Source organism: Talpa europaea (assembly GCF_964194135.1).
Source record: "Talpa europaea genome assembly, chromosome: 2".
In the NCBI taxonomy this organism is placed as follows: domain Eukaryota; kingdom Metazoa; phylum Chordata; class Mammalia; order Eulipotyphla; family Talpidae; genus Talpa; species Talpa europaea.
The window spans coordinates 135,204,115-135,220,901 of record NC_140068.1 but is presented as its reverse complement, the minus strand read 5'-3'; the positions used below and the strand labels follow the sequence as shown (position 1 = coordinate 135,220,901).

Below are 16,787 nucleotides of genomic sequence, written 5' to 3'. Positions count from 1 at the left end.
GACTAGGCAGTGAAGAAACATTTAAAATGTAAGTATATGAACTGTATAAAACTTTTTATATAAATCAACATTCAATGATCCAGTACTATTTGCAAGATTATATATTTTAAAACATATTGTATTGAATTTATTCCAATATACATTTTTCCTTTTCTTTGATTTAAGTGGGCAATACTGAAATTTATAATCCTCTTTATCCATGTTTCCATATCTGGGTCAAATTGTTCCTCTTGATTATTGCTATAAATAACTTCCTTCACATCAATGATGAAGTGATGATTACTTCAAGTAACTTTATGCCTAACTTCATTTAGTCCAGGTGGATTGCTAGGTTCAGTAAGAGATTTCCAATAGTCCTGTCTTGTCTTGCAGCCAACATCACTGGGAAATTAAAAAGGACTATGGCCAATTTCACTATGAGTGGGTTTCTTCTGATGGGATTTTCAGTAAAGCCTGAGCTAGAACTCATCCATGCTTCTTTGTTCTTAGTCTTATATATGGTGGCATTAGCTGGCAATATCCTCATTATCACAGCAATCTCCATAGACAATAGTCTCCACTCACCGATGTATTTCTTCCTGAAACATCTCTCCTTGTTGGATTTGTGCTACATTTCTGTGACTGTGCCAAGGTCCATTTATAACTCTTTCACACATAGTGGCTACATTTCCTTTGGTGAATGCATAGTGCAGTGTTTTGCTTTCACTATCTGTGGTTCTGTTGAGACATTTATACTCACGTTGATGTCTTATGATCGCTACGTGGCCATCTGCTTTCCACTGCGCTACGAAATCATCATAGATGTCAGCACCTGTGTCCATGGAGTCCTAGGCACCTGGATCAGTGGGGTCATTGCTGGCGCCATGCACACAGCTGCCACCTTCTCCATGCACTTCTGTGGTTCCCATATCATTCATCAGTTCTTCTGTGACATCCCCCAGATCATGAAACTCTCTTGTTCTAACGAGTATATCAGAGAAGTTGGGGTCAGTGCCTTCACATTTCTTGTGGGCTCTTTTTGCATCACCTTCATTGGAATGTCCTACTTCCAGATATTCTCCACTGTGTTGAAGATGCCATCTGCAGAGGGCAGAGCCAAGGTCTTTTCCACTTGCCTTCCCCATCTCATTGTTGTCATTTTGTTTATATCCACCGGTGCCTTTGAGTTTCTCCAGCCTCCTTCTGATTCTCCAAGTGCACTAGACATTTTTCTCACGATTATGTACACAGTTGTGCCCCCAACACTCAACCCAATGATTTATAGTCTGAGAAATCAAGCCATAAAAATTGCTGTTAGAAAGGTTTTCCAAAGAAGAAAAGCTGATCTCTTTTGTTGAGACACATCTGTAAATTCTTATTTGGGAGACAAGTACAAAACATATTGGGGCAATTGTTGACTTAAATAAATTGAGACAACTAATAATTAAGAGTTTTTTTATGAATGAATCAAGACTGGTGAATGAAGCTCAGACTCAATCTCCAGCTAAATCTGGAAGAGCTGTCCAAACTTTGAGCTCTTCAATAAGGATTTTATACAATTAGCAGGGGAAAAAATGTCCAGGATCTTGGCAGGTGTCTGGTTAATGGATCTATCTGATGCCATCTATGCACTGAGTAGAACAAGGATGCTTGTTAAAATTTTCTGTACTCAGAGAGTTATCATGAGGGAACTAAGTTTTTTAGCCCTGCTATAAACCTTGAAGTTTGTCTTTCTTTGAAGTTAGTGATTTGCCCAGAAGGTGCAGAGTCAATAATGTGCTTTTGCACCAAGAGCATTTTTCTCATGCACAATAGCTTCAGAGTCAGGCCAGTTCCATCTTCACCTTGATTTGTGTCCTTTAGTTAGGACAAAGGAGAATGTTTCCCAAACCGTTAGCTGTGGTTCACTAACCATGACACAGCCAGACAAGAATGTAAAGCTAAATAGAGAAATGATCATAAGGGAAAGTGTCATGTCACAAAATTGTCATAGATATGTGCTAACTTTGTAACAAAAATATTCATACACATAGCTCACATAGCTCCACAAAGTTTACTCTTACAAATACAATAGGTAAAATTCTTCCTGAAAAAAGGCCAGGTGTGAATAAGAAAGAATTACCATCATTTTAAAGATTTTAACTTAATACTTCCCTTCTGCTCATTTCTGTTAGGATGATTGAAAGTGGTCAAAGTTTCTATTCTCATTTTCCCTCAGTTATACTGGAGTTTGGATACCACATGATGTCTATGAATTGATGAGAACACCCATTTTCCATGCAGAGTCCATTTTGCTCTAGCCACAAGGTGTCCTCCAGGAGCAATACACTGAGGTCACTGCATAAATCTCATTATACCATTTCTTTGTCTCCTATGATTCAACTGAATAATTGCTAGTCATCTAGGAGGAGCTATTAACAGAATATCTACAGTGTGTGCCACACATATTTCAAAATGTAAAAATCACTCCAAAAAGAATTAAAATATGTATTTTAAAAATCATATGCTATCAAAAAGAACAGAAAAGTTTGAAATATATAAAGTACATATATATATATATTTGTAGAGATCAGAATTTAAAAATCAATGGACAGATTAATCATCAAATAAAATAAGGGCAGACAGAATTGTGAACTGAAAGACAGGTGTTCAAACATTTTGTTTCCACCAAATAGATACCAATGCTACCTCAGTTTCCCTCAGTTAATAAAAGGAAACAGAGTTTGAGGAAAAGGAAAGTGGTTTAATTTGTCGACAAAGGAGGAAGGCAGCACTCATGTTTGAAAGACAACCACCCTGCTCTTTGGCAGAGGGCAGGGGTATTTTTACAAAAGGAAAAAAGGGGGAAGATGGACAAAGGTCTGCAAAGGGGAGGGGGAAGGATTCAGGACAGAGATGGGTGGGCACCAGCTTGCTTTTTTCAACTCCTTGGAAAGCAAGAAGACAAACCTGTACAAGGGGGAAATTGCAAGGGAATGGGGGAAAATAAATTGCAAGGGATGGGGGGAAACAAACTTGTTAATTTTTTTTTTTAAGATTTATTTATTTATTTATTTATTTATACAAGCACTGGGTACAGTAAGAAGCGCAGGAGGGTGAGAAAATCACCAGAGACAGAGTGGGGAACAGATCAGGCAGACTGAAGAAATACACTGCTGAGGGGAGCTGCGAGCCTGGCAGGAGAGGTCTGTGAGCCATGTGGGACCCTCACTGGCCTGCCGGGACCCAACCAGTGCTGCAGAGGCTGCGGGCAGCTTCGTAGCCCAGCGCTCAACCGCTGTGCCACCCTGGAGGCCCAAACTTGTTCATTCTTATCTGAGAGATCAGTAATTTGTAACTGCATCAAAATGAACAAATGGTATGAAGTGATAAACATTGAGACAGAGATTGAATCTTAAATGAGAGAACTGAAGAGTCTAATAAGGACCTATTAAAAGTTCCAAGACATGGCCTGCCCAGTGGCACAGCGGGTTGAGCACCCTGCTGTGAAACTGACTGCAGCCTTTGTAGCAGGGGTTCGATTCCTGGCTGGTCATTGCTCCCCTCAGCAGTGTCTTCGGTCTGTCTGTCTGTTCCGCTCCCCACTCTGTCTCTGGTGAATTCTCTCACCCTCTGGTGCCTCCGACCTGTACCCCAGTTCTTGTATAAATAAATAAAATCTTAAAAAAAAAAACGTTTCAAGACATCAGTTCATCTATTTTAGGTGTTGATGGCATGAGCAACAAGTGATAGCTTAAAAATAATTTTTATGTTTTCTTCAATAGATTGCGTATGAGAAACAAAAATTGGTTAATATAATGAAAGTGAATTCACAAATACCTATTAAACCTATGAAATAACAGAGAAAAATGTTAGTTTACATGAAAAATTTACTGTTTTATCCTTTGCATTCAACAATCCATTTTAAATTACTTTACACAAAATGTGAGATAGAAATTGTGGTTCGTTTTATTCAAAGTGATACACAACAGATTCAGGACCATTTTTGAGAAATCATTTCTTCAATTTCCAAGTTATTAATTGAGAAATATTATTTGTTGATGAATTTTACTTTTGTTATGTCAGATAATGATATAGATGCTGGAGTTTCAATTGTTCAGTTGATGTTTGGGTTCATGCTTACAATATCAAATCTGTTAGTTACTGTTGGTTAAAGTACATAATTATATTAAGTATTCCAAGTTTTCTAACTATTTTTTTCAGGTTTTCTAGAATACAATCAGTGAAAGCTTAAATAGTGGGATTCAGGGAAGAATTTGAGGTTGTTGAACCCAAGGAAGTGTTGGGAAGACGGTGCAAAAAAGAGGGCAAGGAAATTCTGTTCTTCCCAAACCCAACCCACCATCATGCATTTTCCTGAATTGTGCTCTTTATAATAAGCCATCAGTAGTAAGAAATGCACATTCCTGAGTTCTATGAATCACTCTAGAAAATCATTGAATAGGAAGAATTGGAGCTACCAGATAGTAGCTAGTAAATCAGAAGCACAGGAATCCTTGACGTTCAGTGGGTGTCTGAGTAGAGGCCAGCCCATCAGGAGGAGCCTCAACCTGCAGTATCTTATTCCTGGAAGCTTGGAGGCCCAGGCCAGTTAGGGTTAATTAGGCAGCTCAGTGACAGCACAGGCAGGGACTTTAGGAGAGTTAAAGGGGCTTCTGAGGTAAGGGCTGAGAAATTCAGGAGAGCTATTGATGGCAGTAAATGTTAAAGCTAATATTTAAGGCTAATTGGGAAAGTAAATTTTAGGAGACCTTGAGCAGAGGATGTAAAAGGAAAAACTCTAAGAGTTGGGAAAATGGGCACCTCTGTCCAGAGGAGTACAGCCACTAAGAGAAAGAGCCAATAACAAGCAAGATGATGAGATCTTAGAATAGAAAAAAAGGTTTAAATATCCCCTAGACATGGGCCCCTGTTAGCAAAAGCAGACACCTTGTATTTGGTGACAGGAGACAAGAATAAACTACTAAGGCAATTATGTCATAAAGGTGCAAAAGTCATTAAGAATTTAAAATGCTACATTAGAAATATTCAAATTCAATGAAAGGAAGTAGTAAGGAATGAATGATTAATAGACATGAAGCGTAGTAAAAACATATGAAAGTGCCAGAAATGTATAATCATGTTATAAACAGAAATTTCAATGTATTAAAATGAGAGTTTACAAAATATAAACCACCTGAAATCTGTATAGTTTTAGAATTGGAAAAGTTTACATTTGTGAAATGATATCCTTGGATAAAGACATATTCTGTGATAATCAGTACACGTTGTCAACTATTGTATTAGGGCTTAACATTAAAACAATGAGTTTATTTCCATAACAACTAAATTTCCAATACACAAGCCATAGACCATACACAGGTTTAAAAAAATGGTTTTTAAACACTATTTCCTGACTCAGAGTGAAATTACATGGGCATCTAGTGGCATAAGGTTAGGGGTAATTTGTTTGCTTCTTTGGCAGTAATTTATTAGTATTTATCCCTTTTCAGATAATGGACATGTCAATTAGATATTATAATATCACCTACATATGAAGTAAATTCATGTCTTGATAATACAATATTAGAATTAAATGTGTCTTTTCATAGTACTGAATATAACACAAATTATAATATTTTTAAAGAATCTTATCCAATAAATATAAATAAGCTGAAATTCCAGGTAGCAAGGTATAATCATTAAGTCAAATCAACAAAAAAGTACTCTGCAGGAATAATCAATATAATTGCATTTTTGGCCCCAGGATATTTACTAAGGACACCAAATGCCCAGAGAACCCAAAACTGTGCTTGTCCCAAAGAGATTTCATAGTCTAACCTCCAGTGGCCAAAGAAGAATTAAAATGGACTAACTTCTCCACAGGTCACATTTTTGTGAATGTGACTGAATTACTGAGATCAGGACTTTGACCTGAGTGTCAGCTGCTCACACCAACAGCGTCTCCTCCTGTTGAGGAAAAAAATGTTCTTGAATATACTCTGGTGAGTTTCCTTAGGTTTTATAAAATCATAGATTACACAGAATAATGGAAAGCCCATAAGTTACTGGTTTTGAGGGGGTGAGAGAAACAGGCACTGTCATTCAGCTTCTTGAATATGAACTAATAATCATGAGCTATGATTATTTCAGTGGAAATTAGAACTCTAGTGGAACACAATTCCCACCTCCATAGAAATAGACTTTCTGTTTCTAAACATCATTAGAAGGAAATCAGTGTGAATTTCTTTGCATTTTTGGTCTCTTATAATAGTGACTAGTATGAGCTGGGAGATGCCTTCCACATCAGGAATCACAGAAAAAATGTTCAAATATGTCAGAAAAATTAAAAAAATGGAGAATAAGTCAACTATCCCAGGACAGCAAAATAAGCATATTTTCCATCTTCACAATGTAAATGTCAAAAAGAAACCGTAGATAAAGACAGAAAGGCCACAGTAAGACTTACTTCTTGTTATAACCAGTTAAGTTATGGGGCAAGTAGAGAGCTTTTTGGGTCAGAATAAAATGGGAAAAAGCCTGGGAGGAATAAGGAAGTTTCCAGAAATAATGGCAACTAATTCCAAAGGGGAGTAATCAGACATCCCTAGGAAGAGGGGCAACAGGACATTCCTGGGTAAGGGCAATTAAAAAAAAAAAAAAAAGGACTCCAAGATAAGTGCAGCAAAATGTAATTCTAGGCAGAGAGACATTAGGACAGAGTGAGTGAGACCCAGAGAACTAACCAATCACAGAGAGACTGAAAGGTCTTAGAATAATGACAGAGAGAAGGTGCATCTTCCCTGAGGCCAGACCCCAGGAGGCTTCCTTACCCCTTCCTGGCCTGGTTCCACAGCCTGGGAGTCCCACTTTGTTTCTCTGCCTTTTCTCCTAAATAAACTTTTCCTTACATCTATTTCTCTAAACAAATTTGCTTCTTTTTGCCTGCTTGCCTGAGAGTTGGTGAAGCTCCGGCTGTGGCTTCTTAATTTTTTTTTTAATATTTAATTATTGGGCCTGTCTGGTGGCACAAGGGGTTAAGACACAACCTACGAAGCTCTCTGCAGCCACTGCAGCATGAGTTCGATCCCTGGATAGCGAGCTACCCACATGGTGCAGCAGACCTCTCCTGTCTCACCCGCTGCTCCCCTCAGCAGTGTATTTCAGTCATTCTGCCTGTTCTGTTTCCCGCTCTGTCTCTGATGAATCCTCTCACCCCCTACACCTCTGGACAGCACCCCAATTCTTGTATGTGTAAATAAATAAATCTTTAAAAATAATAACTGGGTAAAACACACAACATTTCCAAGTGTGTCGGTAACAGGGTGGTTCCCAGGAAAAGAGGAGATTCCAGTTTTCCCCTGCCCTACCTAAAGAAGGGTGGAGCTGAGCAGGGAGAAGAAGCTGGAAGGAGACTGGGATAAGGAAGGAAGCAGAATGGAGAATGAGGAGACCTGGAGGAGGCACAGGGAGCAGAGACATGTGAAGAAGCTGCATTTGCTTCTTGGTCTTGGACTAGTTGAAACAGATGTGAGTGAGAGACCCATGGGGATGTTAACAATGGTAGCATTTATCTTGATTTTGATTTTGCTCTTTTCAGTCCGGATTTGTCTGGCTGTTTCTGACCCTTTTTTTATGGGCCTCCCCCAGGAGGAGGTGCCTTAGACTTGTGGCAGACTTTGTGACTCAGTGGCCCTGTTTTGGGCCAACCCTCTCTGGCCGGGCATTCACCCACGAGAGGATGGGTAACTTGGGGAGCTTGATTTGGAAACTATGTTCTTTCATTCTCTTTGCATCACACTAATTGTATTAAAGTTCCTTTCCATTAAGGGTCTTACACACTGAAGTATGTTTTGTCCTCATGCAGCAGATGGCAGAAGCTATTTAGAGTGACCAGTTTGGGGGTCTTGGGGTGTCCGTCCTCCCTCCCTATAACATATCTGATGATTTTTTGTTGTTGTTGTTGGTTTCAATACAGGAAAATAAACAATATGCTTCCAGGTACATAAAAATGGAAATTTTTGAGGACTCTAAAAGCCTCACCTGGTAAGTTTCTTTTGCCACAGGTAAAGCCTGGATGAGAAAATATGTCATTTATCTCTAGAAATGTCAGGAATCATCTTTAAAGTCTCCCTTCAATATTGTCCAGAATTAAATTACTTGGTTTAACAGTCTGGGAACACTGGAACATACACACACAACTGCACATGGACATGCAAACACACACACAGTAAAGCCGAACAGTTTTCAAATAAGTTTTACTTGTTGCATGTAAAGGACAACATCATCTGTTCCAACCATCCCATCCATCTCAGACTTAAACCATCTTCCAATAAAATTACATCGCTCACTACAGAAGCCAGAAGCGTCCATCACCTTCATATTCTAAGTAAATTATCACAGGTAGACCAAGGATTTCAGGTTGGAAGACTCCTGTGTGTCTCAGGTCAGGCTAACAAATCTATTAACCAGCAATAAACACAATCATTCCCTTAGAATGATTAGTGTTGTTTTGTGTTTTATTTCCTTACATATTTTATGCTCTGTTTATTCCATTCTTGTGTATTTACATATTTTCAGAACACAATGTGTATATATCTTATTTTTATATCATCCAAATAGTGATCAGATCCCATTTCAGAAAAAAAAAAAAACACCTCATAATGAGAATTTTTAAGGCCGCTTGAAATATTATCATGAAAATAATTATTCAGTTATATTTTTACAATATGTCAATTATTTTGCTACTGCACTAACTTTTCATACATAATTTTCTACTATCAATTACAGATGATATACTTAAAATATTTTCTATTTATAAATTTATCCAATTTTACTTGGAAATTATTTCAAAGTTTCTGCTAAGCATTTTGTTCTTTTCCAGAAAGAATGCACAGATTTGACCATTCTAGTTATATGCTTCAAGGCAATTTCTTTATTTTTATGAAATGAGCAGCATATTCATTAATTTTAATTGTATTAATTAATTTTAATTGCATTGAATTAATGGATTATAGCACTAGGCAGGACTCCGGGCTCTACGATGAGACTCCTCAGATGTATGTTACCACAAGATCTTTCTTCATAATTAAAAGTATAGAGTGTATTATTTTTTATACTTAACTAATTTGTTGCATACAAAAATTGTTTTTCATAGTTGTTTTACATTAAATGTTAGGATAAATGGCATTTTCACATGTATATCAGTTATATTCTTTTTGTTTAAAAATATACTGTGGAATGTCTGTTCTATTCATTTTTCTTTGAGAAATGAATATTTTTTCAGATCAATATCTATGGTATTTTATGTCAATGAAAACAGTTATTTACATATCATAATTAGAAACAAGAATAGGTAATGTCAATTTGTTGTTTCATAAATGTATTTATTGAAAAAATAAATGTTTAGTAAGAAGATATTAGAATGTTTATCTACATAAATAAAAACAATTATTATATTGCCATAATAAAACCATTGGAGGAAGAATGAATATGAATGGAAAGAATTATTACTGGCAAAGAAGAGTAGGTAAGAAACATTTGTAAATGTGAGTTTATGAACTGTTTCATATTTTCACAAAAAACCAAAATGAAATGCTCCAAAGTCCTATAATAAAATTATACATTTAAAACATATTTTATTAACTATATTATACACATTAATTTACTTTTCATTACATTGAAATGTAGACTAATCAATTTCATCATCTTCCTTACCCATGTTCCATGACTGAATGTTAATCATTTAAATTGAAAATAGAGAAATACGTTCACATTTTATGATGAAGTGGTGATTTCTTCAAGAGATTCATGCATGTCTTCACTGAGTTAATGAAGTTTAGATGGCTAAGTAACAAAAATTTTCTTGCCAATGGTTGGTTCCATTTTATCTTGCAGCTAACAACACTAGGAAATTAATATGAAATATGGCTAATTTCACTCTGAGTGGGTTTCTTCTCATGGGCTTTTCTGCCAATCGTGAGCTTGAACTCGTCCAGGCTTCTCTGTTCTTAGTCTTATACCTGGTGGCAGTAACTGGCAACATCCTCATTATCAGTGCAATTTCCATAGACAATAGCCTCCACTCACCCATGTATTTCTTCCTGAAACATCTCTCCTTCCTGGACTTGTGCTATATTTCTGTGACTGTGCCAAGGTCCATTTACAACACTTTCATCCACAGTGGCTACATTTCCCTCGAGGAATGCATAGTGCAGTGTTTTGCCTTTGCTCTCTGTGCCACTGCTGACCTGTCCATGCTGACAGTGATGTCCTATGATCGCTACGTGGCCATCTGCCTTCCACTGCGCTACGAAATTATCATGGATGCCAGCACCTGTGTTCATGGACTCCTAGGCGTCTGGGTTAGTGGGGTCATTTCTGGAACCATGCACACAGCTGGTACTTTTTCCATGCACTTCTGTGGTTCTCATATCATTCATCAGTTCTTCTGTGACATCCCCCAGATCATGAAACTCTCTTGTTCTAATGAGTATATCAGCGAGTTTGGGATCAGTGGTGTCTTATCTCTAATGGCCTTTCTTTGCATTGTGTTTATTGGAGTGTCCTACACACGGATATTCTCTACTGTGCTGAGGATGCCATCTGCTGAGGGCAGAGCTAAGGCTTTTTCCACTTGCCTTCCCCACCTTGCTGTTGTCATTTTGTTTATATCCACCGGTGCCTTTGAGTTTCTCAAGCCACCTTCTGACTCTCCAAGTGCACTGGACATTTTGCCCACTATAATGTACACAGTTGTGCCCCCAACAGCCAATCCTATGATCTACAGCCTGAGAAATCAAGCCATAAAGGCGGTTCTAAGGAAGATCTTCCAAAGAAAAAAAGCTGATCTATTTTGTTGATGCACATCTATTAATTCTTGTTTGGGTGAGTATTTCCAAATATATTGGGCAACTTTTGACTTAAATAAGTTGAGGCAAGTAATAATTAAAAGATCTTATGAAAAAGAAAAAAAAAAAAGACTGAGACAAGTCCAGGAACAATCTCCAGATTATCTGGAAGAACCACCCAAACTCTGAGCTTTTCAGTGATTTTTTTTTTATATAATTTGCAAGGATAAAATGCCCAGGACCTGGGCAAGTGTCTGCTTAACTGATTTCTCTGATGACATCTATGCAATGAGAACAAGAACAGTTGCTAAAATTTACTCTATTTAAAGGTTTATCATCTGGGAACTAGGTGTTTCAGCCCTGGTATAAGCCTCAAAGTGTGTCATTCTTTGAAGTTAGTAATTTGCCCAGAAGCAGCAATTTCCAAAATGCTGCTTTTCACAAAGAGCTTTTCTCCTGTGCAGTAGCTTTAGGAGCAGACCGATTCCATCTTCACTTTAACACCACCCTTTAGATGGGATCAAGAAGAATGTTTCCCACCGTGGTAGCTGTTGTTTACCAAACACCACCAAACAAGACACAGCCAGCCACATATTTAAAGCTAAATAGAGAAATGATCATAGGGAATGTTGTCATGTCATAAAATTGTCAAGATGATAGAAAATAGGAAATAAAGAGATTCACTGCTCTTTTTCCCTGAGTTACACTGCAGTTGGAATATCACATGATTTCTATGAACTGATGCGAACCCCTGACTCTAGCACCCATTTCCTGTGCAGAGTTCACTGTGGTCTCCCTGCCATGAGGCCTCCAGGAGCAATAGACTGAGGTCACTTGGCAAGAATATCATTGCACTGTTTATTTGCCTTATCTTAAGATGCAATTAAATAATTTCCAGTCATATGGTAGTAATTATTGAATAACAGAATATCTGTGAGTGCTTGTGAAACACATATCTCTAAATGTAAACTAGACTCAGAGAAAATTTAAAAATATTATTTTATTATAAAATCCACACACTATCAAAAAGAATATAAATATTTGAAACATACACACACATATATTTTGTAGTGATCAGAATTTAAAAAATCAATGGATGGCTTAATCAGCAAATAAAATGACAGAATTATGAACAGAAAGGTAGGCGGTCAAACATAAATAGTTTCCAGCAAATGAACAAATGGATGAAATGAAGTGATAAAACAATGATAAAGAGATCAAATCATTAATGATAGGGAGAGTCTAGTATTGACCTATTAAAAGTTCCCAAACATCTTCCCCAGTTATCTGTTTTCCCTTGATTTGTGGGAATAGCAACACACAATATTTAAAAAGTTTGCATAAATTGTGAGGTAGAAGTTGTGGTTCATTTTATTCACAGTCATTCAGAATCATTAATTGAGAAGTAGTCTCCTCAATGAATTTCAGTGTCATTAATTGAGAAATATTGTTTGCTGAGGAATCATTTTGTTATGTCAAGTGATGAGATAGGTGTGGGATTTTCAACTTGTTCAACTGATGTTTGGGTTCATGCTTATAATATCAATCTATGTAAATTACTGTAGTTTTGTAATAACTTAATATATTAATTACTCTATTCTTCTAGATTGTCTAACTTCTCTTGACTGTTTTTATTTGTACAAACTTTAGAATCAGTTTTCCAATCCCAAAACATACCTGTTGAAATTTTGTTTGTAATTACTTTCATCTGTAATAAAGCAGAAAAATTAAAAAAGATTATGTCCCCCAGTCCATGGTCAGGAAACTATTTGCATTTATTGAAATTTTTAAAATTCTCTCATCCATGATATGTAATTATTAGTGTAATGGCTTTGTAGATTTTTTGATACTTAAATTCATTTCTTCATTGAAAATCTTGCATTTAACATATGTAAGTTTCATGTGTTATTATCATTAAAAATCAAGTTGTGTGTGTTCTATGTTAAGTTCACCACTAAAGCTCCTATTCTGTTCTTCTCTATACAACTGACACATTGTACCTGATTTACCCACTCCTCTTCCCCTTCCCCTCTGGTAACCACTAATTGGTCCAGAAGTTTGTTTTTGTATTATTTAGTTCTCTGTTTGTATGGTTTATCTATATACCACATTGAGTGAAATCCTACTGTATAAGCCTTTTTTATGACTTATTTCACTGAGCATAATACCCCCAGGTATGTTGGGACAAATGGCGGAGTTCATACTAGACACCTGAGTGCTATTCCATTGCGTGATACACCAGAACATTTTTAGTCAATCATTTGCCCTTGGGCATTTAGTTTTTTTCTTACTCTTGGCTATTGTAACATAATACTACAATAAACATGGTGGCACATAAATCTATTTGATTTAGTGTGTTTGTATTTTTTTGCATATACCCAGAAACATAATAAGGAGATCATATGGAATTTATTTTGTCTTCTGTTTTTTTTTTTTTATTTAAGATTCATTTATTTATTTACACAAGCACTGGGTACAGTCAGAAGTGCGGGAGGGTGAGAGAATTCACCAGAGCCAGAGTGGGGAGCAGAGCAGGCAGAAGGATTGAAGTACACTGCTGAGGGGAGCAGCAGGTGGCAGGAGAGGTCTGTGCACCATGAGGGACCCTCACCCAGTCGCCCGGGAGCAGCCAGGGATCACACCTGCGCTGCAGAGGCTGCTGGTAGCTTTGCAACCCAGCGCTCAACTGCTTCGCCACCGGGGACGCCCCTTGTCCTTTCTTTTTACTTTTTTCATTATTGCTCTGCAACACAGCTTATGATTTAAGGGACTAGGCTCACACCCCTCCGATGCATATTACACCCACCTCACCATCTCATTAGGAGACCTGGGGCCTCCTCATCTCACCCTCACCCTTCCCAACACTAGTAGCTCAGGATTTGCTGTGATTCCACCTTCCTTCCATCTTTTCAGAAGGGTCACTGGGAAGCAACCTTCAGAGTTTCTTTCAGGCTGGATCCAGTTGCTGTCTCTGGCCAATATTCCTTGCAGTTTCTCTCAGGCAACAGACAAGCTTTCTGAATTTTCAGTAACAAAATATCCCTTTCCCTAGTTTTGCATCATTTTGGGCAGAGCATATGTTGAAAAAGAACAAGATATTTTTACTCAAACACATTTCCATCTTACTGAAATAATACTCTATGCATGATTGTCCCTCAACAAATGAAGGAATTTGCACTCACTTGGGCCCAAATACATTAAGATGAAAATGACACCCTCTTTCCCATAACAGAATACTTAAGTGCTCATCCTTAAAAACACTCTTCTTCCTATAATACTGTTAGAAGAGGGAGCAGCCCATCCTAGTTTTCCCTGACCTTTGTGATCAAAACTTAGAGTCTGCTCCTTCATAATATTTATTTTGTCTTCCAGGGTATAGCAAATAATATTTCATAGATACCAGTATTTTACAAATTTTTTTTATGAATCTAAACATATATGTCATGTTCTTCAAGAAGTATGTTGCCACAAGTCAGAGTGTTATGACCTTAAAAATATAGTAAGAGGGAATCCCTAAGGGTGTAAGGGGTTAAGACGCAACCTGTAGGGGTTATCTGTAGTCACTGCAGCACAAGTTCAATCCCCAGCCAGGGCTACCCCCAAGGCACAGAAGACCTCTCCTTACTCGCCTGCTTCTCCCCTCAGCAGTGTATTTCAGTCAGTCTGCCTATTCGGCTACCCACTCTGTCTCAGGTTAATCCTCTTACCCCTCACACCTCTGGCCTACACCCAGGCTCTTGCATGCATAAATAAATAAATCTTTAAAAAAGAATATAGTAAGATATCTCTAGCTCAATCGTTTAGCTTTTCAAAATATCAACTTAATATATATTGTTTTTTAAATGAACTTAACAGGTAAGCTGGGAAGTTCCTCCATGCCAAGCCCCTTCTGGCCAGCAGTCTGAGCCCAAAAGGGGAGGAGGCACCCATGGGCAGGGCAGACCGGGCATGCAGCAGAGAGCATGTCCAACTTGCCATCTTAGAACAGGGACCTTTCTTCAATAAAAACTGCTTGAAACTGGTAAAAGTCTCCCCATAGAGCCACAGGTGAGCTGGAAAGTTCCCCCACACCAGGCCCCTTCCCACCAGGCCAGCAGTCCAAGCCCAGAGGGGAGCTGGCACCCACACCCGGGCAGACCAGGTACGCAGGAGAGTGTGTCTCCAACTTGCCATTTTAGAATGGAGACTTTTCTTCAATAAAGACTGCTTGAAACTGGCATAAAGCTCCCCATGGAGTCAGAGGTGAGCTGAAGGCCCCACAAGACTGGTCACCCCTGGCAGGGAGTGGAGCCCAGAGGGGGATCCAGCGATTTGGAGCCCAGAGTGTAATCCAACAGCTCCACCTCCAGGGAAGTCTGTGGGACTTCAAAACACACCTTTGGAATTAAACAAACACAGAAGGAGGACATATAATGTGACAGCAACCATTAACATACTCAAAGTACCACTGCCTCACTGGACTTCTGGCATAACAGTAGTTGACTCATTTGAACCACCAGTTTCCAAAATTACAGAAAGAGCACACTAAAAAGGTGCCAGCCAGAGCCAATGACACAGTGTCCCAATGCATTGGGCAAATTAGATAACATGCAGCAGGGAGAAGAAAAACTACATGCAACCTAGCAACTCCTCAGGAAAAAGACACAACACCAAAAGAAAACAGCCCACCAGATTGCAACAAGAGTGACCTGGAAGAACTTTTGATCATTGCAGAAAGAGAATTTAAAATAGCCATGACTGAAAAACTGAAGGAAGTAAAAAATGATATGGGGAAAATAATCAATGATCAGAAGAATAAAACTGATTCCCTAAAGAGGGAAGTAAAAGTAATGCAGGAGATCAAAGAATTCATGGAGGAGCTAAAGAATTCTGGGAAAAGCAGTGAAAGCAGAATAGATGAAATGGAAGAATGAATAAGTACTCTTGAAGACACAGAAATAAAAAGAACCAAAACAGAAAAGGAAAGAGAAGTACAAAGGAAAAAGATGTTAACAAATCAATATTAACTATAAATGTAAATGGAAAAAACTCTTCAATAAAAAGACGCAGAGTTGCAGGCTGGATTAGGAAATAAAACCCAACATTTTGCTGTCTCCAGGAAACACATTTAACTACAAAAAAGATAAAAAAGACTCAAAGTTAAAGGACTGAAAACAATCCTACAAGCAAATGGACCAAAAAAGAAGGAAAACAGCTATAATTATATCAGATAAAACAGATTTCAAACTCAGAAAGGTAAAAAGAGACCCCAACGCTCACTATATTATGATCAAGGGGACAATAATTCAAGAAGAAATAACACTTCTTAACATATATTCACCAAATGAAGGAGCACCAAAATATATCAGACAATTATTATCATCTCTGAAAACAGACAAAAGAGAAAACACATGTAGTAGGAGACTTCAACACACCACTATCAACAATGGATAGATCAACAAGACAAAAATATGTAAGGACACTAAAGCTCTAAATAAGGATCTAGAGAGCTTGGGCTTAACAGACATCTATAGAACACTAAACCCAAAAAAATCTGAGTACACATATTTCTCAAGTGCACACGGATCATTCTCCAGGATCGATCACATACTGGGACACAAGACAAACATCAACAGATACAACAAGATCGAAATCATACCAACCATCTTCTCTGAACATGAAGGCATCAAACTAGAAATAAATGATAAAAGGAAGTTGAGGCACTCTACTGCCTCATGGAGTTTGAAACCCACTCTACTGGAGGACCACTGGACTAGTAAGGAGATCAAAGAAGAACTTAAAAAACACTTTGAGTTGAATGACCAGGAGGACACCAATTTCCTAAACATATGAGACACAGCAAAAGCAGTAATATGAGGGAAATATATAGCAATAGAGGCTCACATCAAGAAACAAGAAAGATCTCAAAGAAACTACCTAATCCCAAAGCTCAAAGAACTAGAAAAAGAACAACAACAACAAAAAAAAAAAACAGCAGAA

The 16,787-nt window shown here is 37.8% G+C and overlaps 2 protein-coding genes across 2 annotated transcripts; both read left to right on the top strand.

Annotated features, from left to right (window-relative positions):
- Positions 1-401: 401 nt before the first annotated feature.
- LOC311167477 (olfactory receptor 14J1-like) lies at positions 402-1,337 on the top strand (the record flags this gene model as incomplete). Its single annotated transcript, XM_084228497.1, has 1 exon — positions 402-1,337. One exon carries the CDS (start codon positions 402-404, stop codon positions 1,335-1,337), a length of 936 nt encoding a protein of 311 aa, XP_084084623.1.
- Positions 1,338-9,884: 8,547 nt separating this feature from the next.
- On the top strand, positions 9,885-10,820 carry LOC311167703 (olfactory receptor 14J1-like; the record flags this gene model as incomplete). The annotated part of the gene is made up of 1 exon (XM_084228753.1): positions 9,885-10,820. The coding sequence occupies one exon, from the start codon at positions 9,885-9,887 to the stop codon at positions 10,818-10,820; it is 936 nt and encodes a 311-aa protein (XP_084084879.1).
- Positions 10,821-16,787: the final 5,967 nt, after the last annotated feature.